The 26,299-nt window shown below is 50.7% G+C and overlaps 1 protein-coding gene and 1 long non-coding RNA gene across 54 annotated transcripts in view; one reads left to right on the forward strand and one right to left on the reverse strand.

Moving 5' to 3' along the window:
- Positions 1-1,217: 1,217 nt before the first annotated feature.
- RBFOX2 (RNA binding fox-1 homolog 2) overlaps positions 1,218-26,299 on the reverse strand; it is a 320,553-nt gene continuing 295,471 nt past the window's right edge. For 14 of the 50 annotated variants that reach the window (XM_089308923.1, XM_089308921.1, XM_070052860.2 and 11 more), the window contains 8 exons: positions 23,719-23,772; positions 23,526-23,620; positions 21,342-21,484; positions 17,613-17,652; positions 12,269-12,300; positions 8,175-8,263; positions 7,740-7,812; positions 1,218-6,175 (listed from right to left, as the gene is read on the reverse strand). In XM_089308923.1, coding sequence (XP_089165049.1) covers positions 6,121-6,175; positions 7,740-7,812; positions 8,175-8,263; positions 12,269-12,300; positions 17,613-17,652; positions 21,342-21,484; positions 23,526-23,620; positions 23,719-23,772 — 581 coding nt within the window. In that variant the 3' untranslated portion in view covers positions 1,218-6,120. Of the gene's footprint in view, positions 6,176-7,739; positions 7,813-8,174; positions 8,264-12,268; positions 12,301-14,669; positions 14,713-17,612; positions 17,653-19,721; positions 19,871-21,341; positions 21,485-23,525; positions 23,621-23,718; positions 23,773-26,299 lie in introns of all 50 variants that reach the window. The other 36 variants (XM_051846014.3, XM_089308924.1, XM_051846008.3 and 33 more) reach the window with 7 other exon arrangements.
- Positions 9,960-23,436, forward strand: LOC138844428 (uncharacterized). 4 transcript variants are annotated; one of them, XR_016217018.1, is made up of 4 exons: positions 9,978-10,096; positions 10,193-10,364; positions 13,036-13,178; positions 22,665-23,436. It is a non-coding gene; the product is annotated as an uncharacterized LOC138844428 (long non-coding RNA). The 4 variants fall into 4 exon arrangements; XR_011380270.2 differs by having other exon boundaries at positions 23,201-23,436; XR_016217019.1 differs by lacking the exon at positions 22,665-23,436 and adding an exon at positions 13,670-13,874.

The following is a 26,299-nucleotide window of genomic DNA, read 5'->3' on the forward strand; positions in this document are numbered from 1 at the left end:
GCGTGCATGTGCAGGGCTGCCAGCCGCGCTCTCCGAGTGCCTGCCGTTACGAGCAGGGGTGCCGCGGTGCACGAAGGCAGGGCTGGAAACCGCACGACCTCACATCAAAAGTGGAGAAAAGTAACAATGAGTATCTACTGAATGCTTCTATGTGCCGGGCACTGGGGACGGACGGCACACGGTGCCAGACTCCAGGGGCCTGTGTTCCAGGCCAGACACAAATACCACATCAAGCGTCAGGGCCGTGGGAAGCAGGACTTGGAACTTGGAGCCCCTGGAGGTGTGACCAGAGGCACACAGGACCGATCTAACAGGCCGCCTGCAGCGAGCACTCGGGCGGTGGGGTGCGGCCATGGAGAGGTGGAGCAGGGAGACCGGCTTAGGAGGCAAGGCCTGATGGGGCCGCGGCTGCTCGGGCCCTGAAAGGGCCTGGAGAGAACCCGGCAGCCAGGCCTGAAGTGGGAGCCAGGCAGCAGCAGGGTGCAGGGCCAGGGGCTGGGGTCAGTGGGCAGAAGCTGGACAAGAACAGAAGTTGAGATCTTGAAAAAAAAAATATTGGAAAAGCATAGGATCCAAGCATGGCGAAATGCAGGGGTGCCACAGGAAGGGAGAGGCAGCCCAGGCGAGGGTGGGGGCGGCCTCTTCCATCAGAGCTGGGGAGAGGGCGGCAGCTCAACAGGTTCACAGACGTGGCAGCCACATTCCACGCCAGCCTCCACGTTCTCCGTGGGACAGGGAGCACAGGGCTCCCCCACAGCCGAGTGCAGGGGGGTGGAGCCCCCTGGAGCATTTAGAGATGTGGGCGTTGCTGGCTGAGAAGCCAGTGGGGCACGGACCGGGTACAGAAGCAGAGGGGAGACGGGCCGGCAGGACCCATGACCGCGGGAGGGGCCTGGTGGCAGTAGGGCAGGAAGTGCGGCATGGTGGGAAAGGGGCAGGCATCTGCAGACAGAGCCAAGCCTGCCCAGGGCCCCAGCGCGGGCAGCAGTGGAGCCGGGGGCCGCCGCAGGATGAGGAGCGGCCGGAGCCTAAAGCCGCACAGGCACCAAGCAGCTTCCGCGCAGGCCGGAGCAGCCGGGGTAGCCGCCGCAGCCCAGACCGCGGTCGCCCCGAGCAGTGGCGCCAGCTCCCTCTTCCTCTGAAGCCGTCAGTTGCGGGTTTTGCACCCCAGGCAGAGGGGTGTGGGGGACGGAGCAGCAACACACGCAGGCCAGAGGTGGTGTTTCTCTCTTTTATTTAAAAACAGTGCTTCATTACCGTTTGCAAAGGCTGGGCCAGTACCCCTCCTCTGCTTAGAGTTTATAAAAGCCAGCAACATGATCAATAATTTATACACATGGAGAGTAATACAAAAAAAATAAGGAATAAAAGCTAAGATCTAACTACTCCGACCTTCACAATTCCAGCTACTTGATAATAATAGGAGTAACCCAATGAATACTGTACGGTCTGACGGCTACTATACAATTATGATCTTAACGAGAAGGGAGGGGTCGCGGCCCAGAAAGCCCTGCGCGCTTCTCGGTGGTTAGCAGGGAAACAGGACCCTGGGCGAGCAGCTCGGGTGTCCCAGGCGTGATTCTGGGGGCGGGCGGGGAAGGGCAGCGGAGTGGCTGTCAATTGCACGAGCATCCCACGGGAGGCCCCCGGCCCCGCCGTACCTGTTTGCCTTGGCAAGACCGCGTGGCGCGTGTGGGGATGGGCCAGTCCCCGCCGTGGGGAGCGGAGGAGAGGTTCTGTGGCATCGGGAGCCTGGCAAAGATTTGGGCCGAAAAGTTCAGACTTGGGCAGGGCCGCTCGGCTGTGCTCTCCGCACGCAGCCCGGCTTGTCCGGCTACTCACAAGCAGAATTGTAACACAAGAAAAAACGGTTCCTGTCCCTTAGGGAAAAAAAGAGGGTCACGTCATCACTCGCTATGTACTACAGCCCGCAGGGGCTGCCCCACAAGCACGCACACACAATACTGTGAACAGAAACACGGGGACCGCTGGGCGGCGAGGCTCACTGCGCCCCGCTTGGAGCTTAAAGCACTCAGCAGGCCCCGGAAAAACCAAACAACAACAAAAAAATTCACTTAAAACTTCAAAAACGTGTGCACCCCTGGGGCTCTGGTGAGGGCGGCAGGGGCGGGGGAAGAGAACCCCTGTTCCCTTTCTGCCCGCCAGGGTGAGCGGAGCCCTCGGTGCTACCACCAGACGGACAGGACCTCGTCCCCAGGCCGCCCGTCTCCTTAAAGGCAAGGCCTGTGTTTGGCTGCCGGGTGCTTGTCTCAGTTACCGACCCCTGCCAACCAGTACTACCATGGCTGAATTGATCTACCGTTTTCCTGAGTAAACTGTACCTGGCTACAGCTGCGGTAACGTGGACAAGGGCACGGCCGCCCCAGCCAAGCGCCCAGCTCCGGGAGCTCGCGCGCTGCCCCGGCGCCTCAGGCCTGGTGCATGGGAGCGGAGGCTGAGGACGGGCCGCAGCCCGGTCTGGGGTGGAAGCCTTTTTCCAAAGCAGGGTGCCAGGGACCCTCCCCCACTCACCCGCTTGGAGGGCAGCCGCTGGCGAGGACACCCAGAGCCTGCTGGGAAGGGCCCTGTTTCCCGTCCAGCTCCCGATGGCTCCTGCCCGGGCGGTCAGCAAAGCAAGCGCGGAGGAAGTGCACGGGGCAGGCAGAGGGCTGGAGGCTTTCGAAGGGAACATTTCCCGAAAGTAGACAGCGTTGCATGTCACAGAGAATCAAGTTTCACTGGTGCATACTACAAATGGTCAAACATTCTCAAGAGCATGACAAAATAAAAACACACAAATTCACGTCTGATGGTCACCTTGCCCACTAACTGTTTCCTATCTTAAAACAGTGCAAACTGAACACAATGGGACCTGGGACTGTGCTGCAGAGAGCCGCAGGTCGGGGAGCCTCCCCTCCCCGCCCAGTGCCTTTCAGACGCCCCTGGGCGCTCTGGCGTCTCCCTGGGCCTGCTTTCGCCCGTGCTCTGGAAGCTTCGTGACTATTATGGGGTGGTGATCAGCCGACTCAGCTGCTACATCTCTGGGAGAGCGTCAGCTAAGCTAAGAGCAGTTGAGCCCTGAGGAGTCCGTGCTGCGGGGACGGCTGCTTTCGCTGGCTTCTCCGCACGAGCTCTCCTCCGCTCCCCCGAAGCTGGGAGCTGAGCCCCAGTCTACTTCTTTCTCAAGGAAAAAACCATGTTGATTGAATTCAGCCAGTGGCTGTTGAAGGGTGACGGCGATAGCAGTTTCTGTTAAAGCCCAGAGCCACAACAATGATGAACCACATGGCAGATCCCAGTTAATCGAGGGTGGAACTGAGTGACTCTAGGGATTCTGGAGGAGACCTGCAGGCTCTCCGGGCTGAGAGAGAGAATTCAGGCAAGGAAGCCGGTCTGGGGGGCAGCCGCTTCACACGGGAAGTCCAGGCGACCCACAGCAGTGAAGCTGAGAACATCGCCGTGTGCTGGGACCCAGCTCGGTGAGCTCTCTGGGACCACCAGCCAGCATCCTCCAAAGCGCTGAGCTGAGCTCGCGCCAGCTGTCTGGCTGCTTCCTAACCCGACAGAAGAGCCAGCAGCACGCACTGCAGCTCGGGCCTGGGCAGGGCTCACGTTCGGACTCTCACGGTTCAAAAGTGCAGGCGGGAGAGGAGGCGGCGGCGGAGGAGGAAGCGGAGGAGGCGGCCGACAGGTGAAATCTAAACGCTTATGAGGGCCCCGACTGTTCTGAGCACTGAAAACCCAAGTCCCCTTTGCAAAAAGCAGACGTGCACTTCACCTTGCTAAGGGAAGGAGCTGGAGGAAGCGGCATTGCACAGCGCACTGAACGTGGAGCAGAGCCCTCCTGGGAAACAGAGCTTGCCTGTGGGGCCTCAGCCAGGACCAGCTGAGCTGAAATGCACACGAGGGAGCTCACGCTCCAGCCGCCTCTTGCACAGGGCGTGGAGCTGCCTCCCCTACCTCCCCGTCATCCTTACCTCTTTCTTGGAAAGAGAGGCTGTCTCACACGCACCCCCCACTCCCTTACTACGCACACAGCCAAGGAAAACCGGGCCTCGCCGCCACAGGGTACGTGGGAATGGCCCCGACTGGGAATGACCCAAACTTCTGTTTCCTTGTCAGTACAAGTTCTCCCTTGAAATCAAAGGAAGAGGAACTCCTCCTCGCCCCAGGCCCTAGAACTGTGACCTATCCCTCTCCTCTAACTAAAATATTTATACATGTGCAACAGAAATGGGCTGCACAGCAACAAACCCGACGTGGGCTTGAGGGAGGGACGCCCTCAAGGGGCAGCGGGGTCCTCCCCAGGATGGAGAACGGCTCTGGGACGTCCCCAAGCCATCTGTGTACACACGCCCAGCACGCAGCACTCCGCGCACAGCCGGCTCAACGCTGCTGCACGTCAGTCATTCTAATTCGGGGCGTGAGCCAGCTGGCAGTCAAGAACACATGTGGGAGAGGAGCGAGCAAACATGGGATCCCAGCAGCCCCATGACAAAGCAGCAACGCCACGTCTCTGCTGCTCCGTTAGCAGCTATCCCCGGGGTGAAAGGTCACCCTAGTACCAATGCGGATCGGCCAGGGAGCCAAACAGGCGTGCTTTGCCAGGTTCTAATGCCTTCGTCTGGAAATGCCGTGGGAGCCTTGCCCCGTCGGCTCTGTCCAATCCTAGGAGAGAAGCGCTGTCTCTCCTACCTCGGTCATAACCAAGGGGGAGCCACAGCCGGACAGCAGTGACTCACTGCTCTTCCTGGCAACACGGAAGCTCCTTGCCGTGCGCGCCCCCTCCGCTGCGGGGAGGGAGCAAGCTCAGGGGCTCCGGCCCCGAGTCCTGTGGTGTTAGGTGTACCAAGAAGTCCAGGTGCTCAGCGGGCCGTCTTTGGAGGAGGGCGAGAAGCAGGCTGGGACAGCCACGAGGGCTGAAGGCTGTGGACAGAGAAGGGCCTCCCAGAGTCTCTGGAAGATGAAAATTCCTATGGCTTTGGAGCGAGCACAGCGTGCCCTGGCTGCCCTGACGCGTCCTGCTCACGACACTCCCGGGACAGCTGGCCTGGCGCTGGGCCGTTCCCTGCCCCAGATTCTGTACTCTACCTTTGTGCTCTGTCTGTACTGACTTCCTGATGCAAGAGAAAGAGCGGGAACGGCAGATCTAAGGTTCCTCTCCTCGTCCTCACCCTTCTCACTGTTTCTCAGCTCTGGGCCCAGCGAGTGGGGGAATCTGGCCCTGGACGACTCGTTCTTCCTGTCCCTGGCTCCTAAATTCCTGAATTTGAGGACGTGGGAGCAGCACGTTAATGAAAGAAGAGAAAAGCTAAGCCGTGGTTCAGTCAGAAGGGGAAGCAGCCCAGCAGGAACGCTAGGGTTACAGGAAAGAAAAGAAACGACCACTTTCCTACTCCAGAGCTCACCCGGAGACGGGTTTTCTAATGAGGTGTCTCCCATCCACAGTCTGAGAGCACGTTTGGAAAGATCAGGCTAGGATTCCAGAAGCTCTGCCAACCCTCTCAGGCTGTGTGTGTAAGATGACTGTGAAAAGAACGGGGGAGAAGGGGGGGAAGAGGAGCCGGCTCCTGCTGGCAAGCACAGGTTCCTATGCGTCAGCAGGTGGATTCCAGCCACAGCCAATCAGAATCGCCTGCCAAAGCCCAGACACTCAGAAGACCGGAAGACGACGCTGTTGTGGGAAAATCTCGTCCAGTCTGCACCAGAAACACTTTGGTAATTCTGTCTGCTGATTTCTGATCAGATGCATTTATCAGCTCCTAATGTCTCTCCTTCCTCATTCACTTCCTCTTCCGTGACTGACAGAATAAGCTAAGCACGGACATACAGACATGGAAATGCATTATTATTTTTTTTACCACAGTTAAAAAAAGAAAAAAAAGAAAGAAAAAAATGCACAATCTTTGGAACAAAAGAATTAAAGGCAGAAATTTAAAGGAAAAATACATATTCAAAGAACATAGTGAGGTATAAAAAAGTATTCTCTTTTTTTTGTGTTTTTTTTTTTTTTTGTGTGTGTGTTTGCTTTCCTCTTCATCTTGCTATAGAGTTCCTCTACTTAGTAAATATTGCAATAGCCAGGCCTCATGGACTGGGGGCTGTCCCACTTGCAGGGTCTCACGTCACTTCAGTAGGGGGCAAATCGGCTGTAGCCACCTCGGTATAAACTCGCCTGCAGTGATTAAAAACATAAAAATAATTAAACGGTTGGTGAGAGAAAACATGAAAAATGAAGAAAAACGTCCCGCAAAAGGATCTGGAAAGAGGTTTCCTTCAGAGCCAAGACAACCAATCAGACACTGCCCCACGCAGGGCCAGCGAAGAGCTTCGCCCGTGGGCATGCGGCCCAGCACCCAGCACACCCTGCTGACCAGACGCTCTCGAGGGAGCACGGTGACGTCCATCAGCCCAGAAGCAGGCCTGACACTGTTAAAACGAGTTCTGCAAAGAGTGTGCTTTGTGCCAGCGGGGCTCGAGGCCGACCTGGTCGACCGCTCCATCCCAGCCAAAGACAGGTGCGGATGCCTCCTCCTCCCACCATGGAGCACTCTGACCAGGCCACTGCCTTTGGCAAGTGCAGTTCTGTCCTATGTAAGGTGGTTCTGTATCCAAACCCGAGTCAGTCTTTTCAATTAGCAAAGTCTATTTCCTATTCCATCTATACAATACGCCAACCAGGTTGTGTCTTGACACACATGAACTTGTATCTATACAATACGCCAACCAGGTTGTGTCTTGACATACATGAACTTGTATCTATACAATACGCCAACCAGGTTGTGTCTTGACACACATGAACTTGTATCTGTAGCGGGGGTTTTAGTGATCGATCCCAAAAGTTCTCCTGTTTTCTCAAATGATGCCATCTAATGGTCTATCTCTTCGGCCAGAAGTCCCCAGTACGGGACTTGCATCATGGGGGCGCCAGGGCAGGCCTCAGGAGCGCCCCCGAGTGTCCTCGTGCTGTGTGTGCTACCTCAGTCTAAGTGCTTTTGGCCTCCAGGGCCTGCTACGGGCCAGCCGCAGCCATCTACCGAGAAACCACGCTGTCCTACTCCAATCCGGCCTGTTTCACACTTCATTCTGCCTCACTCGGATCAGACAACCCAGCTGCACTGGCTGGAGACAACGCGTGCCTCCGGGCGGTGTCCCTGTCTCCTGTCACGGCTGGGGAGTCCCAGCTACGCCAGCCAGGGCGCTGGTCAGGAGGCGTGCTCCACCTGAGTGCCACAGACTTGCAGACTTCCGAGAGCGAGTCCTGCCACAACTGCTGCGGACAAAGTGACCTGAGAAGTGACCCTTGGCGATGCCGAGGGCCAGGTGCCAGGAGGCTTCAGAGAAGCAGACATTCCTTGGCACCTGCGTCTGGAACGCAGACACACCACGTTTTTTGAAAAGCTCTGTGAAAACTGGAGAGCCTTATGCCCCCAACCCAAGCCTCTGCCAACGCCCATGGATAGCACTGCGCCACAGAAGGCACCTGGAACGTGGACAGAGTAACCGTCCACTCGCTCCCTCTCTTCTCCACCGAGTGATGCCCTTACGCAGGCTCTCACGGCTTCCTTCTCTCCGCTGCCCCAGGCAGGCCACGTGGCCACGGCACGGCATGGGGAGGGGACGGAGCGGGGGCTCTACTGTGTTGGCAGTGGGTGAGGGGCCGGATTCGTTACCTGCCTAGATCTTTCCCGTCAGCGGGCACAAGTTAGGGCTCAAGACAGAAAGGTCCACATACTCACCACAGCGCCAACTCCATAGCTAGCGGCAGGGGCAAGGGCATGGTAGGGGTCGGCTGTGTACACCCTGCCATAGCTGAAAAGGAGAAACACAGTCAGAGGCTGGGAGCTACCGAACTGCAAGGGCAGCTGTGGGAGACGCACGGGTCACTCGGACCGGGCTGTTGTCAGGAGGACTGGCAAGGATGGGTGAAACCTCTCCCGCTTCTACTCGCAGGGCGGTGACTGACACACCCTGAAGGGCATCTAGAAACCAGAGTAGATGCGGGTTCGAGGTGAAGAACGGGGGGGGGGGGGGGGGGCTGGGGTTCAAGTCACAGGGGGGGGGGGATTTGGGCCCCGTCTGGGCTGGCGGGCAGCCTGACGGAGGAAGCGCTGTGGCAGATGGCAGAGGCAGGAAGGGGCGTGGTGCCTGGGCCGGGGCCCCGCCCTACGTACCCGTCGCTGTAGGCGGCAGCGGCGGCGGCCGCGGCTGTGGCTGCGGTCGCAGTAGCGGGCTGTGCGTATCTGTAGGCTGCATATCCACCCTACAGGAGAGAGGAGGACTGACTTTACAGACACGCTTCCCCCGGGCCAGGCAAACACGCACCCGCCCACGCGCATACACACACGTGTGGACACAGGGACAGACACGAACACGGACAACATATGGGAAGAGCATGTTTCAAACTGCCTCGGTCTGCATGTTATGGTTCTGAGAAAATGCGATCCATTCAGCGCAGGGACTTGCTTTCGTCTGTGACGCAGCACACTGTGCACGTGGGACCTGCTGCACGTGAGCAAGGAAGTAGCAGCTTGGATCTTTCTCGCGTCACAGTCTTGGCTGGGAATTTCAACAGTGAAAATGTCAGGGCAGGTGTTTGGCGCAGCAGTTAAGACGCGACTTGGGATGCCCGTGCCCGGTCACACTAACAGAGTCAGGGCCTGGCTCTGCTCACTCCTGATTCCAGCTCCCTGTGCAGCCTGGGAGGCAGTGGACATGGCCCTAGCAGTGGAGGCCATGACAAGAACATGGGAGATGTGGATTAGAGTCTCTGGGAGGGGGGGGTGAACCAGTGGACGAGAGCTCGCTCTGATGCTTACTATTTCTCTGCCTTTCAAATAAAAAGAAAAAACAATGGGAAAATAGTCACGGGACGCTGGGGAACGCTAACTGACAAGGAATGTACATCAGAGTTAAGCACACCCCCATTAAGTGGACATGTGTTAACTCCAGGTGCTCTGATGTGTGCTTGGATTGAGTCGCTGCTGGGAGACCACAGCACGTAGCTCTGCTCCATCCAACCCAGGAGGGCTTTGTCAAGAGGCTACGATGATGAGGCAACATTTAGGAAGGTACACCACAGAGCAGGGGTCGGCAAACTTTGGCCTGTGAGTCAAGGCAGCTTGCACCTGTCTTTGAAAGTAGCTGTGACATAGACCACATGGCCTACAAAACTAAACTATTAACCTTGGCCCTCTGTGGACAAAGTCTGCCGACACGACCTGCACTTCCACCTGGGCTGGGCTGGCAGATCAGGGGCCACACCCAGCCTCTGACTGCACTGACTCTCCTTCCCTGAGAGGCGAGAGTCTCACGGCCTCAGAGCAGCCGCTAGGGCCCTCTGCCCACGGTGCTTACTGTCTGAGCGCGACACCACCCCGACCAAGCGCATCTCCCAGAGGCTGTCGGGTCGGGCTGAATCACACGGCTCTCTTCACAAAGTGTTCCAGCAGCAGGGCCACGGGAGACGAGCAGTGCTGAAAAGTGGCAAAGCCCCACTTCCTTTTCCCCTTCTAGAATTTACGCCAGGCACCTAACACTAACCAGATGTGAAGCCCTACTACTGCCCTTTAGCTAGCAGGGAGGACGCTGTTGAATTGGTCCATGCGGGTGCCAGTCAAGTGGTGCACAATACAGCGCATGCGGGGGATCCTGGAAAAGCTCAGCTACGCGTGGATTTCAAAGTTGTTTTGCACCAAAAGAAAATTATCTTAGAATTCCATTTGTCCATGAAATGTCTGAAATGCTCTCATTTTATTTCTATAGATTAAGTATGTCCATTTCTCATGAACTTCTGAAATTTTCTATTCCTTGAAAATTTCAACTTACATAAACCTACAAACTCCTGTATCACTTCTTGGGATTGAAGGCGAGTGCTTTTTAATGGGAGCCTTGTTCATGGCTATCTGATACACAGCAGCTTCTTTCTATTTCTGGTGAATCTTATTTTGGAAAGACCTGTAAATCATACAAGAAAGCAGCTGCTTCCTTGTTCTTGTGTAACTTCTGCTTTCTCTAACTGGAGGAACCGCACTGGAAGGCAAATTTATTCTTGCTGCTTAAACTGTGCCGCCTGAGGCATCAGGGGCAGCTTCAGGTGCGTTAGACATCCCGGCTTGGCTCCCGGCGTCTCTGTTCTTCGAGTAAGTGCTCTGAAAACTCAGCTTCTGTGTGGTTACAAATTCTTCCACAGACACTCACAGAAACAAGCGGATTCTAACGAGTATCACCGGACGCTGGCCAGGCAAGGCTCAGATGGGGCTGGGCAGGGGCTACCCTCGGGGCAGCTGGAAGCGAGCTCCCCGGGGCCCCCACCAGCTCTATCTGCCGGCCTTCAAAGAGCTGGTGGAAAATGGAATTAAAAGGTAAGTTGACTCTGGTGCAAAATTTTAAAAAATCCTTGCATAGCTTTTTCATAGTATCTATTTGCCTTCTGTTTTTGGCAGAGCCTTTAGTTAGCCTCACTAACTAAAGTATTTTCCCTTTTTACAGCTTCTAAAGCAGAAATGAAGCAGCAGAGCCCCTGCGGACCTATGCGGAGGTGACCTCCGATGGCTCAGGTCCTCGGGTACCTAGAGAAGGCCTCTTGGCTCACTAGGAGAGTAGGGGAGCAGCAGCCGCAGGCCAGCCCCAGGGAGCGTTCTGGCAGTAATTCAGTAGTCTGTGGTTTGTCTTCTTGGTGTTCCTTCAAATACAGAAATAATCTTTGAGAACTTCAGCAGGTAATAAAAGCAGTTGGACGCTGGTTCAGATTTGCCTAGCGGGCTGCGTCACCGGCCCGCACAGCAGGAAGGCAGAGGCAGCGATTCCCGGGACGGACGGAGGTGCGACAGCACTGGGGACCCCGGAGCGGGCAGACAAAGGTTAGACTCATCCTGAGCATCCTGTCAGACCCTGGCTTTGAGCCGCAGTCCGCTAATTCTAGAAAGAGGGGTGCCTGGCAGACGCCTCTCCCCTCGCTGCTCTTGCCTCCAGAAGCCTTGGGGACCGCAGGGGCTCAGGAGCAGGGCTGCACTGCCTGGAGTGGCCTGCGGGGAGGACGGGAGAGGCGCCCGGTGCAGTGGTTTCCTTCTTTTATACCCAACTCTGCAGCGTGAGGATGCTCTCTGCCTCTCAAGTTCAAGGACAGGGATGCAAACGTCTTACTGATAAAAAAGGCTGGAGAGGGTGTCAGCATTAAAGAGGAACCACATTAGTAGTTTTTTAGAAGGCAGGTATTTCAACGTGACTGCTCTCCTAATTGCTTTACATGAATGGCACCAAGGCCAGGCCATCACAGAGAAGAGGGCTGTTTGGGACGGACAGGTAGCTCACCAAGTTAAAGCAATCAAGTTGCATACCAGGGTTTTACTCCTCTTAGATATATATATTCTTAACTCCAAAGTATTTCTGCTGCTGCTTATACCGCTTATTCAATAAAATGTATCTCAAAATGTAGGACGAAGAAAATTGAGACACACTTATTTCCATTCTGGATTTTGGAGTTTGTCCAGATCCAGGCCAAGAAACTGTTTTCTCAACTCCCAGTTCTACTAGCCAAACTTAAGGTTTTTGAAGAACATGAGAACAAAGTGCAGTTTGAAACACCAAGGTTTTCATTACTGTTTTTTAAGTTTTTCCAAAAGAACAAAGGTGGGAAGGAGAGAGGGGAGGGGACTCAGGCGTGGGGAGGGGGCATGGCGCCACATTTATTAATCACATTAAAAACTAAGCATGCCAACATCTGGAGCTAAAACAACCAGCAAAATCACCACGTTCAGACTCGGATTGGCTAACTCTATCTATCCCAGCATTCTCTTGGGACAGCGGTTCGCCCTAGGCTCTACCACAAGCTCGGTGAAGTACACAGCCTCAATTACTAGAGCGTGCAGCCACACGACCTGGGATTACGGAAACAGTCAGTCACCACTCGGAGTTAACATTCCAGACCCTAACGCTGGCCCCGCCCCAGCCCAAAGAAAGAGTCGATCTTGCCCACCCTAGCCCTGGCCCACACCACGATGTTAATAATTATAACAAGCAGTAACCCATCTGTTATATCAGAGAAGGGAACAGAGACTCCACTGAGAGATTTAGAGTGAGATGTTAACATTTCTTCAGCTGACTGCACAAACAAACAAACAAAAAAAGAGGAGAAATAATTCATTTGGAGATATGAAGTCATGAAGTAGCTGATGTGTATTGCTTTTAACCATGCACTGATGCAAAACTGAAGCAACCATTAATAATAAAAATGAAAAAGAACGTATGTGTTTACACACAATCAGACCTGTTTGATCTGAAGCAGTTTGCAGATTCTATCTGTGTGTGATTTGAAATAAAACAAAAATGGGGATTAGCATGGCCACAGCACACCCTAATGTAGCAGGGCACACACAGACAGCTTTTGGGGACTCTCAGAGCTGGACAAATTTGGCATGGCTAAGCCTGATTCAAATACACACACGCCCCGTTACAACACTTTCCGGTTCCTCTCTCGTTTGTTCTGTGTGACTCCTGCTGTTTCCCACTGACACAGCCCGAAGCCCGCATCACACCTCTGCTCACCTGCTGGACCCTGAGAACACAATTCAGTCCTGTGTAGCACTCCTGTGCTCACCTGTCAACACCTGGAGCTGCCTCCTGGATGGAAACAGTTTTTTTTCCTGTATCTGTAACATATCTCTGACTTCAACTTCCAGCTTTTTTTTTTTTTTTTTTTTTTTTTTTTTTTTTTTTTTTAAATGCTATTGCCTTTCAGAGCCTTTTCTGGAACGACTTTTGAGGTTGTTAAGGTCTCGGTTTTCCACAGCTCAGTGTCAGCTCCTTCCGGAGCTCTCCACTCTGCTCTGAATCAATTTTCCAGCTAATTATAACTTCATCGTGTCCCCACATGGACCATGATTTATGGAAAAAACACAGAGCTGTGTTTTAAACTAGACCAAAACAGAGGAGTCCCCAACACCATCCCCACCGCTCTGACCTTCACCTTCCACACCGGGAGACCTGCCTGTCCTGATGTTAAACTAGCCTTCAAAATCACTCCTTCTGTTTCAGGTTTACATTAAAACAGGACTTTGGTGAGCATGTGATGTCAAGACACCGTCTTTCTACCTGGAAGACAATGACACTGTGTGACACTGAGGAGGAAAGTGTGTACCACTGTGACCAGCAGACAGAATGAGAGCTGTTACCTACAGGTAGTGTATACATCAGCAGAGTGCGGTGGGGGCGGGGCTGGCGGGGGTGATGCTGGAAATCCCTACAGCAGAGCAGAGAGCTGCTCCGACCAGCGTGGGGTTGATGCTGGGCCGCTGGGAACCACTTTATTGTCCCCAGGTGGTCCTAGCTCCCTCTTCTCCCTCAGGCCTCCTCACACCAACTGAGAACCACTGCTCCAGAGCCATGACAGAGCTCTTATGTGGTAATGTGGCACCTCTGATTAAACAGAGATAACACAAACTGGAACACAAGAACATTAATATGGTAACACTGCTGCTGCTTTAGATCGAGACTCATCTACCTTGAAAAGTAGTTATGAAGAATTTTGAAAGAAAAGTAAATTTTATTTTATTATTTAAAATTGGGGGGGTGGGCAGCACTGTGGCGTAGTAGGTAAAGCTGCCGCCTTCAGTGCCGGCATCTCATATGGGCTCCAGTTCAAGTCCTGGTTGCTCCACTTCCCATCCAGCTCTCTATGGCCTGGGAAAGCAGCAGAAGATAGCCCAAGTCCTTGGGCCCCTGCACCTGTGTGGGAGACTTGGAAAGAAGCTCCTGGCTTCTGAATAGCACAGTTCCAACCACTGTGGTCAATTGGAGAGTGAACCAGTGGATGAAGACCTCTCTCTCTGCCTCACTCTGACTTTCAAGTGAATAAATAAAACTTTGAAAGAAAATGAAGTTGAGGTCAGGGATGATATTGCCATGCTCAGCGTGATACCTTCCACTGAGTTCTCTGTGAGAGACGAGGGCCGATCTTTAACGAGTCGGACCTCTCAAACTCTTTACTCCTGCACATCTCCCCAAATCAGCTCAGTGCTGAGCTCGCTGGGTAGCCCCCAAACTAAACTAACCAAAGGGCCTGTGAAAGGCCACTGACTGCTTCCTTTCTCCCAGCGCCCAGCCATCAGCAACCTCCTTATGCGTGCGGGCCTATCCCAGTGCCTCACGCCTCCTCAGAGGAAATGGCCTGCTCGGCCTCTGAGTCCCAACAGGTCCAGCATCCGCAGCAGCGCCGTCTAGCTCCTACTGGGCTGCACCTGGAGCCTGACGTGGGGTTTACCCGGGTTCTCTCTGGACAGTCCTACTTCTCCCCCATTTTCACTTCTTTCACGACATTAAGAAAACGTCCCCAACTGCTAAGCTCTCCAGTATAAAGAACAGTTTCCACAGCAGGGGCAACTGTGATGGTCAAATGAGAAGAGGTGGCAGTGATGGGACGGTGCATGTGACACGCTGGCGCAAGGCCGTGGCGGTGGGACGGGCGCTGGCTCTGGGGAGGGCTGGCACGTGTGGGATGTGACTGTGCGCTGCTGAGGTGGCAGGGCTTAGATCACACGCTCACAAGTCTCGATTGTCCAAAAAAGCCTCTGTTCCCATCTCTAACGTGGAGCTGGAATGGTTAGTATAATTCAATGTTTTCACTGCAATCCACAATCTGATTGGTTGGCAGGTCACACTGGCACTCCTACCTGAGGTATTTTAGCGCTAATGATTGGTTCCTGTAAGACTATTCTATAACAGAACACAGGAAGAGCAGTTCAAAAACACAGCTGTGGAGGGAAAACAATCATACAAAATGCCCGCTGAGGGCGCACCAGCCTTTTCTTTCCTTTGGATGCAAGCATGCTTTTCACAGGGGAGCACTGGGACAGTTTGTTACCCTCTTACAAGGCAAATCGGGGTGAACTGTGCCTTTTCTACTGGCCAAAAAAGCAGGGGCCGGGGGACAGATCCTCCCAGCCCTATCATCTAGGTCTCTTTCCACACCATGGGCACGACTGTGAGGGAGCAGTGCTCCGGAGAGAAATGTGCCTGAAAGAGACAGAAAGGAAGAAGATGCTAGCAGGGCTCCCTGACTACGACACAACAGAGAAAGGGATTAAAAACAAAACCAAACAAGAAGAAATCTCCTTATTCAGAGCAGGCCGAGTTTCCCTAATGTCTTCTCTCGGGCTCTGGTTGCATGCACTCCTTAGAGCAGCTGAACGCTCCGCTCTAACCTGCCTTCCTGAGGGACCGAGGACGAGGCGCACGGAGAGACCTCCAGGGGTGGGGCATGCAGAGGGAGGCAGACAAACTCAGGGCAAGCGACAGTGTTCTGAAGAAGCAGCCCTCACTCCCTCACACACGGAATATGCATTTGCAAAGCTGGGATTCTATTGGGCTCTTCTATTGGGCATAACGCACACTTAGTTTTCTTTAGGGGTTTCAGACGTTACTTCTGCAGTAGCAATCAACCTTCTCTCCCAAGTCCCTCTGCTTAGGAACCCAGCAATGATGCTAACATTACAATCGACTACTTTCGCCAAGGGCGTGCTGGTAAAAACCATCTCGGCCAGACCAGAGACTGCTTCCGCTCAGCTTGGTGACGGGATCCAGGGAGCAGACACGGAAAATCAGGAGTGTTTTCCCAATAGGTTCAGAAAAATCTCCTCTCAATAAATCTTAGTTTATAAAGTAAGGAAATGAGGGAACCATAAACAAATATTTGGTTGGTTGACAAGGTGGAAGTAGGCAATTCTGAACGAGATAGAACAGGCCATACTTTTAAAAAAAACCTTGATTTACGAAATAATTGAAAAGGAAAAGCCTGCTCTAATAGCCCAGATTTCAAGAAAATAACTTAAATAACAGAAAGATGAGTTTCATGAACATGGAGACCAATGTACATGGAGAAGCCCATGCCCGTCCACATGTGACCGTGTGCATTTAGAAATGGCTGATTCGGTGCAGAATGGGATGGACTCCCCCCGTCCTCAAGTTTCACTGGGAACGTGGGGAAGAGAAAAATACGTTGTTACTTCTTGAAGCCCTTCAGAGGAAAAGAGGAGGATTTCAGCTAAAGTACAGAGAGGTAATGTAACATGGATTAGTTGGGTTTTATGCTTGGCTATACGAGTAATTTATATGATTCTGGGTAAATCATAATCTGAAAGACATCTGTTAAGCTGGAGGGCTGGACCAAGTAGCATTATATTAGGCCCACGCTGAAGGCCTGCTCTGAATTGTGTGGTTCCGTAGTCACCTGTACTTTGGGGGACTGTATCTACCATCTTATCTCTACTTTCTGCCATACACAAGTCTCTAAGTGTATTCTTAATAAGTACAGTGATTTTTGTGGTCTGCTAGAGAATCTGGCAGACAGTGGAAACAGTCACTAAGGAGGTACTCTTACCGATTCTGGGAGATCAGGGTAGAAAAAATATTTCTAGGTAATTTCAACCTATCCCCTCAGAATAATCTCAGCTGACAAATTTTCCTAATAAATTCCTTTCTCAATCACGTGGGTAACTAGGTCAAGCTTGCCTTCAGAAAGGTTCTCATAGAAGACTTCAACATCAAAGACTCTGGGGGCTGATGCTGCGGTCCAGGGGGTTAAGCCACCACTTGGGATGCCTGCATCCCATATCAGAGTGCCAGTTTGGGTCTGAGCTGTTCTGCTTCTGATCCAGCTCTTTGCTAATGTGCTCGGGAAAGCAGCAGCAAACGGCCCAAGTGCTTGGGCCCCTGCACCCACAGGGGAGACCTGAATGGAGTTCCAGGCTCTTGGCTTCAGCCTGGTCCAGAACAGGCTCTTGTGGCCAGTTGGGGAATGACCCAGTGGATGGAAGACCACATCATCTATATGTTAAGTAATATGTGACAAGTCAGTCATAGAACTTCAGTTACAGCTACTTTAAATAATGAACTGCACGTTAACATGGCAAGGAGGACAGGACTCTTCGAAGAGAAGTCTGGGCTGCTTTCTATGCCTGTCATTCCTCTGCCAACCCTTTTCAGGAAGGGTGCCCAGTGGCTGTGCCTCTGGCACTGAGTACCTGGCCCCTCTCATTACTGAAACTCTTCACTGGCATCTCTACCTCTTCTTCATTTCAGTCTCACAGTTCACGTTCTCTCAAAGCAGGTAAACAGGAAAACACACAATTCAGAGTGCTTACTGACACCTGCACAAACCGCAGCTCTAGTGGTCTACAGAGGGATGTGAAATGAGAAGACAGGTAGAAAAGGGAAAGAGCTTTTACACGACTCAGCTAGTCCTGTTATTCACATATGCAAATGGTAGGACAGCAATAAAAGACTTTAAACCTGCTGATCATCTCAGGTAAATTAGTGGACCACAGACATCTGTGGGCAGAGGGAAGGGAAAAGAATATGTCCAGTAGCCGGGCCCTAGCGATGATCAGGAGACCAGAGGCTTGGTTTCTGCACCCAGGGGCAAGCGCAGTGGCAGAGAAGCATGCTTGCATTCTTAAATATATAAATGTATATATATATATATCCACAAGGAAAAAAATTAAATAACATATTAAAAACAAACCAAAACAAAACAACCAAACCAAACCAAAGAAACAGAAAAAAAAAGGCTGGCTTGTCGGGGGTGGGGTCGAGAAGGCCCCGGTGTGTGTACTTACATAGAGGTCAGCACCGTAAAATCCGTCCTGGTAAACCACACTGCAGAAAATCCACACAAAAACAAAAACAAAAAAACAAAAGAACAGAAACACATTCCGGTTATTGAGGACGGCAGCATGCACATGCGCTCTACACAGGCAGGTGATGTATGAATACGTGGCCGGGGCCCGGGCCGCAGCGCGTCGGCGAGGGAGGCGTGAGTGCACGCACACAGCACGCGGCGCCAGGGCACGTGAGGCGGGCCGAGGGGGGCAGACTGGGCCGAGCAGCCTGGCCATCTGGCCGTTAAAGGACAAGTGAGGCAGCAGTGAGCACTCCCCGAAGGGCCTGGAATCGGCTGTCCGAGACCTGCCGGGCTGGAAGCATCAGCATCTCGTGTTCCGAGTAGTTTTTCAAGGGGCTTGCTCAGGAGGAAGTTTTTCTTTAAAGAGCTTACAAAGGCGGGTTGTAGGGGCTGGGGTGGAAAGGGGTTTATATGTGAAAAAAAAAGTGAACCCAAGGAACTCCATCAGTATCAATAAGCAAAGTGTGCTTCAAAATGATGTTTAGCATTTTGTCTTCGGTTTCACAGCGATACGTAAATTTTTCCCTGATATCCATACATCACCTGCTTTTTACCCTGCACATTAGACATGCGATAAGATTTGGCTGATCACACAAGCATGCAAAGTATTATTATTCAGCATTTTAAGAACCAATGCAACACCTCAGAAAAACAAGTCAATCAATTCTGACCAAAGTAAACAGAGAAATGTAATTAAAAAAAAAAACACAACCAAAAATACCCACAATGCATTGCTTTCACAAGCAGAGATAATGAGCTAAAGGTTAAGGTGATTGGTCCAAGGTCCAAGAATTGAAAGGTGCAGTGGGGATCCCAGATAGTAACAATATAATCCAGAGTGGGAAGGAGTAACTGGAAGATTTTAAGGGCTCTTTTTTGACCATAAGAGTCATACATGGAATTCTGAAAAATACAATGGATAGCTAAAGTTCTGGGCATGTCAAAGGATTCTCCTGTCTTATTTAAAAGAATAAAACCAAGAAGGTAGCTGGTTAGAAACAAGGGGTTTAATTTCCTGTAATAAATTTGTATCAAGTAAACAATGCATGTCTGCCTCTCTCAATCCTGAGAAATATTATACTATTATTCTTAAAATATGAATTCTCAACCTTGTCAAGTACTTTTGTGCATATGTATAGAATTACCCCAAAAACATTATTTTGGGACCCAAAAGACGTGGAACAGCTGTAGAGATTTGGGTATTTTAAATCAGATGATCCATTTATTGTTTATTCAACTTAACAAGATGGAAATTTTCATCACTAGACCTTCTCCGTTACAATAACAAGCTGGCAAGTAAGGTCATTAAGTCATATTTTTACCTTGAATATGATAACTTGCTTCTTACAGGTAGCCAAGATGTTTCTAATTTCCATTTCCAATGACTTCCGTTGTAGTTACAAGAGGGGAGGGCCACACTTTGCAATGCCCCACACTGCACATCGCCGTGCCTTTGTATTACTCAACAGGCAAGTCAAATCATCAGTGATGTCCATTTAGCTAAGTTTCACTCACTTTCAGAATCTCCAACTGTACTTCAAGTCTGACATTAGAAAGTCATCTCTCAATTGCATTTCAGAAAAAAGAGACTTGTTCACAATGAGGAGGCTGATAAAATGGACAGCACTGAGGCCCAGTAGAGGTTAATTAGTCTTCAGTGATTTCAGTAAAGGGATATAGGCAAAGATTAAAAACCACTCCTTCTATAGGGAAGTGCTGGCATTAAAAACATGACTGTATTTTACCTTAAGCTGAGTCACTTACTGGGAATATTTACTTACATTCTAGAAGAATTCAATATTCCCTGTATCAAATGCCACACGGAATCTAGTACGCAGTGATTAATGATGGAATTAGTTCACTAAGCTGAAAAGCAATTCTAGGCCATTCCCCATAAAAATACTGGACTTATTCCTTGCCATCTTCCACGTAAACAGGTGGTTTAGTTAATAAAAAAGAAAACATGGGAATTAGTGTTCAATGTAATGCATAGAAATCGATGTGGTTAGACATAAAGATAAAACATCTTTGAGCTAACATATACCTGACACAGACTTGGTAGAGAAAGGGCTCTCAAGTTGGGCCACACACTGAAATGACCTACACTGAACAGGAGTGAATCCAGCCACTTTGTCAAGTAACTCAGGAAGGTCACACAACAGGGAAGTCCCATGTTTTGGTGAGCAGTTTCTCCTGCAAACATGGCAGTAAACGCTCTGGAATTACATGGAAGACACTTCATGACCAATTTTCCTAGTGTTTAGAGCTTCCCAAAGGTTCACTTTCATGCTTCCCTTGAGTATTTGTTGATGAAACAATACATCTTTATTCCCTTCTTTAAAAAGAGATGTCAGAGGTTGAAGGTCAAAGGTCAGGTTGAGAGAAAAAAGGATAAAATTAAAAGTAAGTGATGGCAGAAGATGGAGATGATGGAATGCATGGGATTGAAACATCTATAAACTGCAAACAAAAGCTAATTTCTGAAGCAGTCCCCTTCCAGTTTTTCTTGGAGCCTGCCCACTTCAACATGCATACTTGCCTTGTCTAATAAAAATGCTTTAATTCTGTGGAATGGAGGGCTCCTAAGGGTATGTCCATTTGGTCTATGAATGAGTGAAAGTTAGGTTAGTGCACCTCAAGGGTAGCCAATTTTGCTGACAGAGAAGGACATACAGAGGAGGCTCGCTCCCTTTGTATTTTAACTAAGTGGCAGCTAATAGGCTTCTCTGCTGCTGTGGATTCCTCGGGTAGAGTACAGAAAAAAACCTGTCACAGGCAGAGAAAAGATGAAGAGGAGAAATGTCACATCTCTGTAGAGAGAAAGTCCTTGGTACAACTGACTTGTAAAAGTCCACTCTTTATAAAATATAATATACACTGCAGGCTGCTAACACTGGGACACAACTCATCACGAAGTCTGCCGCCCTCACTCCTCCTCCCCATTTGGTACGAGGATTTATTTGTTGCTATGGAATCATTCCACTGCATGAGACACCTTCCGCACCAAAGTCAGCGGGGAAGGGTGCTCAGCTCCGGCAGTTATCACCAGCATTCAGAAGCCAACTGCAGTTTAATTCTTCCTATGTCTCCCTGTCTCCCTTGAGTCAATTGGACTTGGTTCATCTTTGAATTAACCTCTTGTAATCCATTTCCTACAAAGAAAGCAAATCCATTGTGGGTAGCTAGCTCTGCTGCTCACCACCCGGGCAGTGAACCTAAGGGGAGGGCGCCCGTGACAGCCTCAGCCCCAGCGCAAGGTGGTGAGGCGGGTGAGCACAGCAGATGCACTCTCGCACTACAATCCCAAGCTCCTTTTTTGGTTCTCTAAAGTCGTGTTAATCCACATTCGTGCGCTGCTGCGTGAACTCATGCCAACACACCGCTAGGAAACACAAGACGCTCTGGCCACTGTCTTAAGCCACTTCCATGAGGGCTTAAGGTGGCCAAAATGAGGTTTTGTAAATTGACATCTTGTTACATTCTGATGATGACATATTTTGGTTCTTGCCATCTAAATCCGCTAATTTGTTAAAAAAAAAAAAAAAAAAGTATTCTTTGAATGATCTCTGATGTGGCACGGCAACATCCCAGAAGTTATGAGAGGGCCACGGTATGCTCAACCGCTTATGTTAGAAACATACTGATTTTGGAATCAAACGCTTACCCTGGGTAGGCGGGGATGGCTGTTGGAGGTACCGCTCGGACTGCACCGTACACCGTCCGCCCTCTGCCCCTCAGATGGGCTCCTCTGAAAGCGGCCGCCGTGGTGGCTGCAGTTGGGTAGGGAAAGCCAGGAACTAAAGGGAGACCCAAAATATGACAGAAATTTCAACTTGCATTCAATAGTAGGTACGCTGTGGCAACCCGCAATGTGCAATTACAGAAAAGATAGAAAAGACCTGTATCACGCATTTCCTGAAGAGGTGGCTGCACCCCTACTCCATGCGCCCCCTAACCTGGGCCACGGAGCGAGAAAGAAACGGAAAGAGACCCAACACGACAAGTAAGTGATCCCAGGCCTCCATCATTACAGATGGCAGTCTCTGCTCCTTCCCAGCTCTAGCACCAGCAGCTGGTGTGAAGCGGGGCCAGAGGCTCTGAGAGCCAGTCGTAGTGAGAGACACGATTTTCACCTTCCACAGACAGTTTGAATCAGGATGACGTCAGCTCTTTAACGGCCCAATTACTAGTCTTGTTTCCAAATATTATTGTGTGCATATAGTAATTATTCCTCAAAAGAGTAATCTGCTGGAGGCCGGTGTGTGGCACAGTGGGTAAAGCCACTGCCTGCAATGCCTGCATCCCGAATGGGTGCTGGCTGAGTCCCAGCTGCTCCGCTCTAATCCAGCTCCCTGCTGATGTGCCTGGGAGAGCAGCGGAAGATGGCCCAAGTGCATGGGCCTCTGTCACCATCCTGGGAGACCCAGAAGGAGCTCCTGGCCTCGGCCTGCCCGTCCCTGGCCATTGCAGCTATCTGGGGAGAGAACCAGCAGGTGAAGATCTCTCTTTCTCTCTAACTCTGATTTTCAAATAGGTAAGTCAATCTTTAAAAATAAAATAATGGCCAGCGCCGCGGCTCACTAGGCTAATCCTCTGCCTGTGGCGCCAGCACCCCAGATTCTAGTCTCAGTCGGGGCAGTGGATTCTGTGCCAGTTGCTCCTCTTCCAGGCCAGCTCTCTGCTGTGGCCTGGGAGGGCAGTGGAGGATGGCCCAAGTGCCTGGGCCCTGCACCCCATGGAAGACCAGGAGGAAGCACCTGGCTCTTGGCTTTGGATCGGCGCAGCAGCCAGCTGTAGCGGCCATTTGGGAGGTGAACCAACGGAAAGGAAGACCTTTCTCTCTGTCTCTCTCTCACTGTCTAACTCTGCCTGTCAAAAAAAAAAAATAATAATAACCTTTTGGAATTTTCATAGGATGCCAACTTCCAAGACACATGTTATCTTTAGCTATTTCCTATGTGTCAATCTCACTCCTTTACTTGAAAAGTTTTAAGCCAGAAATGTCCATTTGGAGGGAAACTGCTCCTGCCTGCTGCTTCAGCCCTTGGAAGAGGCCCACGGTTTCCAGACGCCAGCCTTGGGGAAGCAGGCCAATGTTGCTTCCAGGTTTGCTGGATCCTGGCTAATGATACCTCGGAGTAAAATGGCTCAGGTCAAGGTGACTTCAGAGACATCAGGAGAGCGGAGGATCATCAGAAACAGCGACCCTGAGGCGTGTGAGTGCGCGAGGCTGACAGGCGGAGGGCCTGCATCACACGCTTGGCACCCGCTCCTCCTGCTGCTTCCTTCATCACCAGTGCACATGGAAACACTCTCCATGCCCCCCACCCCCGACTGCACAACTGTTTTTGTGTCATGGCTGGGAAGATTCTAGCACAGGAAAGCGCGAGAGGGCATCGTGACAGTGTTTAGTCTCCTTCCCAAGAATGTGTCCTTGGGAGCCAATGCTGTGGGTGAAGGCTCCGCCTGCAGTGCCGGCATCCCATATGGGCACTGGTTCATGTCCTGGATGCTCCTCTTCAGATCCAGCTCTCTGCTGTGGCCTGGGAAAGCAGCGGAAGATGGCCCACATGCCTGGACCCCTGCACCCACGTGGGAGACCTGGAAGAAGCTCCTGGCTTCGGATTGGCTCAGCTCTGGCCATTGTGACCATTTGAGGAGTGAACCAGTGGATGGAAGACCTCTCTGCCTCTCCCCCTCTCTCTGTAACTCTGCCTCTCAAATAAATAAATAAATAAAATCTTAAAAAAAGAAAAAAAGAAGAATGTGTCCTTGCTGTTTCCATACTGTACCAGCATATCACTCACTGTTCACGCACAAACCCATGCCAGGCCAACATAGGGTACTTACTGATTAGAGGAATGTAAGTGTTGATGCCCCCTCGTCCTGAGAGGGGCACTGCTGCTTCGTTGCCTAGGGACACATCTGCTTGGAAGCTTGATGCTGATTGCAACAAAAAATTAAAAATGCAAAACGGTTATAAGGAAAAAGCAGCAGACGCTGTTAAACTGTACAAGTGCAGACATTAATGTCAATACTACCTGCATACAACTCGGGGCCGTAGACAGCGCCGACCACTGGGCTTAGTTTCCAACCTGAAACGCAAGAGACCACAGTGAGCCTTTTGTGACATGAGCGACCCCCACACGCCGAGCCGCTTCGGGTGATCAGGGCCCATTTCTGCTGTGACCCAGCTGGCTGCAGATAGCAGCTGAAGTTCAGGGGAGAGGGTGAGGGCACTGCAGGACCAGCACAGAGGCTGGGTCATGGGGCGGGGCTGGGGTGGTGAACCAGGGAGGGATGAGAGGAAGACACAGAAACACAGAGAAACGCTGGCGTTTGGTCTAGCGCCCTCACAGAACGAACCCTGTGGGCTTCTCAGTTTAGGCAAGGCACTCTGCTTTCCTACGTCCTCTAACACTCCGGCTGTCTGAAGAAGGCACCCTGTGACTGACTGCAAATTTGCCCTGCATCTTGGACTCTGTTTGTTTAGACTGTGCTGGCATTGTGGGTAGAGGGAAGCCCCCACTGACTGGGATTTACCACCAGGGTTTCACCAGGTGAAAAAGGAGAGACACAAAATTCAAGGTGCATTCCCCACGTCCGACACCTCCTGAAGCTCTGACTCGCAGGGGACACGCTGACGTTAACCACACTGTGAGAACGATGCTGCAGACCATTACCAAACGGAACTTAAATATTTCCGTTTTCCCAAACGTAGTTGATGCCATCTGTATTTTGTCTGTGTTTTTTTTTTTTTTACATTTAAAGGAATACAGAGAAAAAAAAAAAGAAGGAAAAAACATACAGCTCACTGGTAGTAAATGTGTAGAATTCCAGATGAACATTCTCATCAATAAATATTTATTGAATTTTATGTCTCATAAGCAAACACACACTATTATTATTTTCCTGTAAGACTGGCTTTTTGTTGAGCTTTAGGTATTATCTTAAGCCCCTCACACAGTGCCACTTCTGCTCTATACATATTTGAATGGCAAAAAGAAAAGGCCAATTCTACTGAAATTATTGGATTTAAATGGCCACAAGCAAAGACATTACTCAAGAGAAAACATATTCGATCTGAATCAACTCAGTCTCTCACTCATGCTATCAGGACGGCGGTCTCTTCACTGTTCAGTGTAAGATTCTGGCAAAACTGGAGTTCAAGTTCTGGAATTCTAAGAGTGTGGATGTTCTGCACTGCTTCTACACAGGTTAAGTGACTCCAGCCAACATAAATGAAAACGCTGAGAATTCACCAGAAGCCGCCTTGCCCGCTGCTCTTGGGGCCCTGCTGGACACAACAGTGCCGGCTTCTTCAATATTAGGTGTGGGTACACATGTTGCGCAGCTGTTAAATCTCAGCTACTCTGCTTCTGATACTAGGCTCAAATATTGGTTCAGAATAATAGTTTCAAAATAATATTTTTCTTTTATACAAATGGTATTATTTCCTAAGCAGCTCCATATAATGGATGCACATTCATAGTTATTAACAGGGCATTTTTAGTTTCATGTAATCCTCAATGCATTTCCACTGGTGTCATCTGACCTTCAAAAAAACCCAGAGAGGGAGACAAGACAGGTACCACGTCTGTGAGCTCGGGGAAAGGCTATACTTTCCAAGCCATATTTCCCAAATAACCAGTCTAAAGGGCTGCATTCTGATGATTTCTAAAGAGCTTCCTGGTGCTGAAACGCTGTTGTGGCCGTTACAGATGTGAAAACAGACCTAGACAGATGAAGAAATGCATCCACCGATACGAAACAAAATGAAGATTCAATCTAGAATCAGAATTCCTGCCTTCCGAATTCCGGCTCTTCCTGTCATACAGTTTTCCCTAAACCTAAAGGAGATCTGGCGTACTGTGCCTCTCCTTGCTCCTCTGTTAAGTGGGTTTTTATCAAGATTGTACAAGTGTGTTTCTGTGACAGCAGTGAAATCGAGAAAACAAGAGGTGAAGTGGGAGGTGGTGTATCACATGACTACATCACAGGCCAGGCAGGGGGGATGCACTTTATGCCGATAAATTTGCATCAGCTGTGTGAAAAGCTGGGCTGGAGATAAGAACTCCATTGGGGTGTGCCCAGTCCTGCTATATTTCTATTTGAGTTAAGCTATTAGTAGCACATATCAGCACCAACACAGTGTCCCAGAGGGTTCAGATTTTTTGGGCCAAGGCAGAGGCGCAGACCTTCAGCTGGGTCCTTACCCACCCAGGTTCCTCTTCCCCACGTTGGCTTCATACAGCACCATTTGCAAAACCTGCTGTGCTACACAGGAAAATGACCCATCTCATTTAGGAAACAGGAGTTTATATTAAATTTGATGACTGATATAAAAGCTCTCTTTTTATTAGGACAAATTATTCATAAAAATTTTCCTTCTCAAGGATAAACATTTGTAAAACTTACATGAAATAGAAATACACACACACACACACAACATCCCGTGGCAGCTATCTCCGGGCCTTGTAAGATGAGCAAGGTGGGGGGGCCCAGTGCTGTGGTGTAGCAGGTGAAGCCACCCTCTGTGATGCTGGTGTCCCATATGGGTTCAAGTTCCAGGCTTAGCTAATGTACCTGGGAAAGCAGTGGAAGATGGTCCAAGTCCCTGGG

This window comes from Oryctolagus cuniculus, chromosome 11 (genome assembly GCF_051225735.1).
Source record: "Oryctolagus cuniculus isolate XC-2025 breed Fujian yellow rabbit chromosome 11, ASM5122573v1, whole genome shotgun sequence".
Lineage (NCBI taxonomy): Eukaryota > Metazoa > Chordata > Mammalia > Lagomorpha > Leporidae > Oryctolagus > Oryctolagus cuniculus.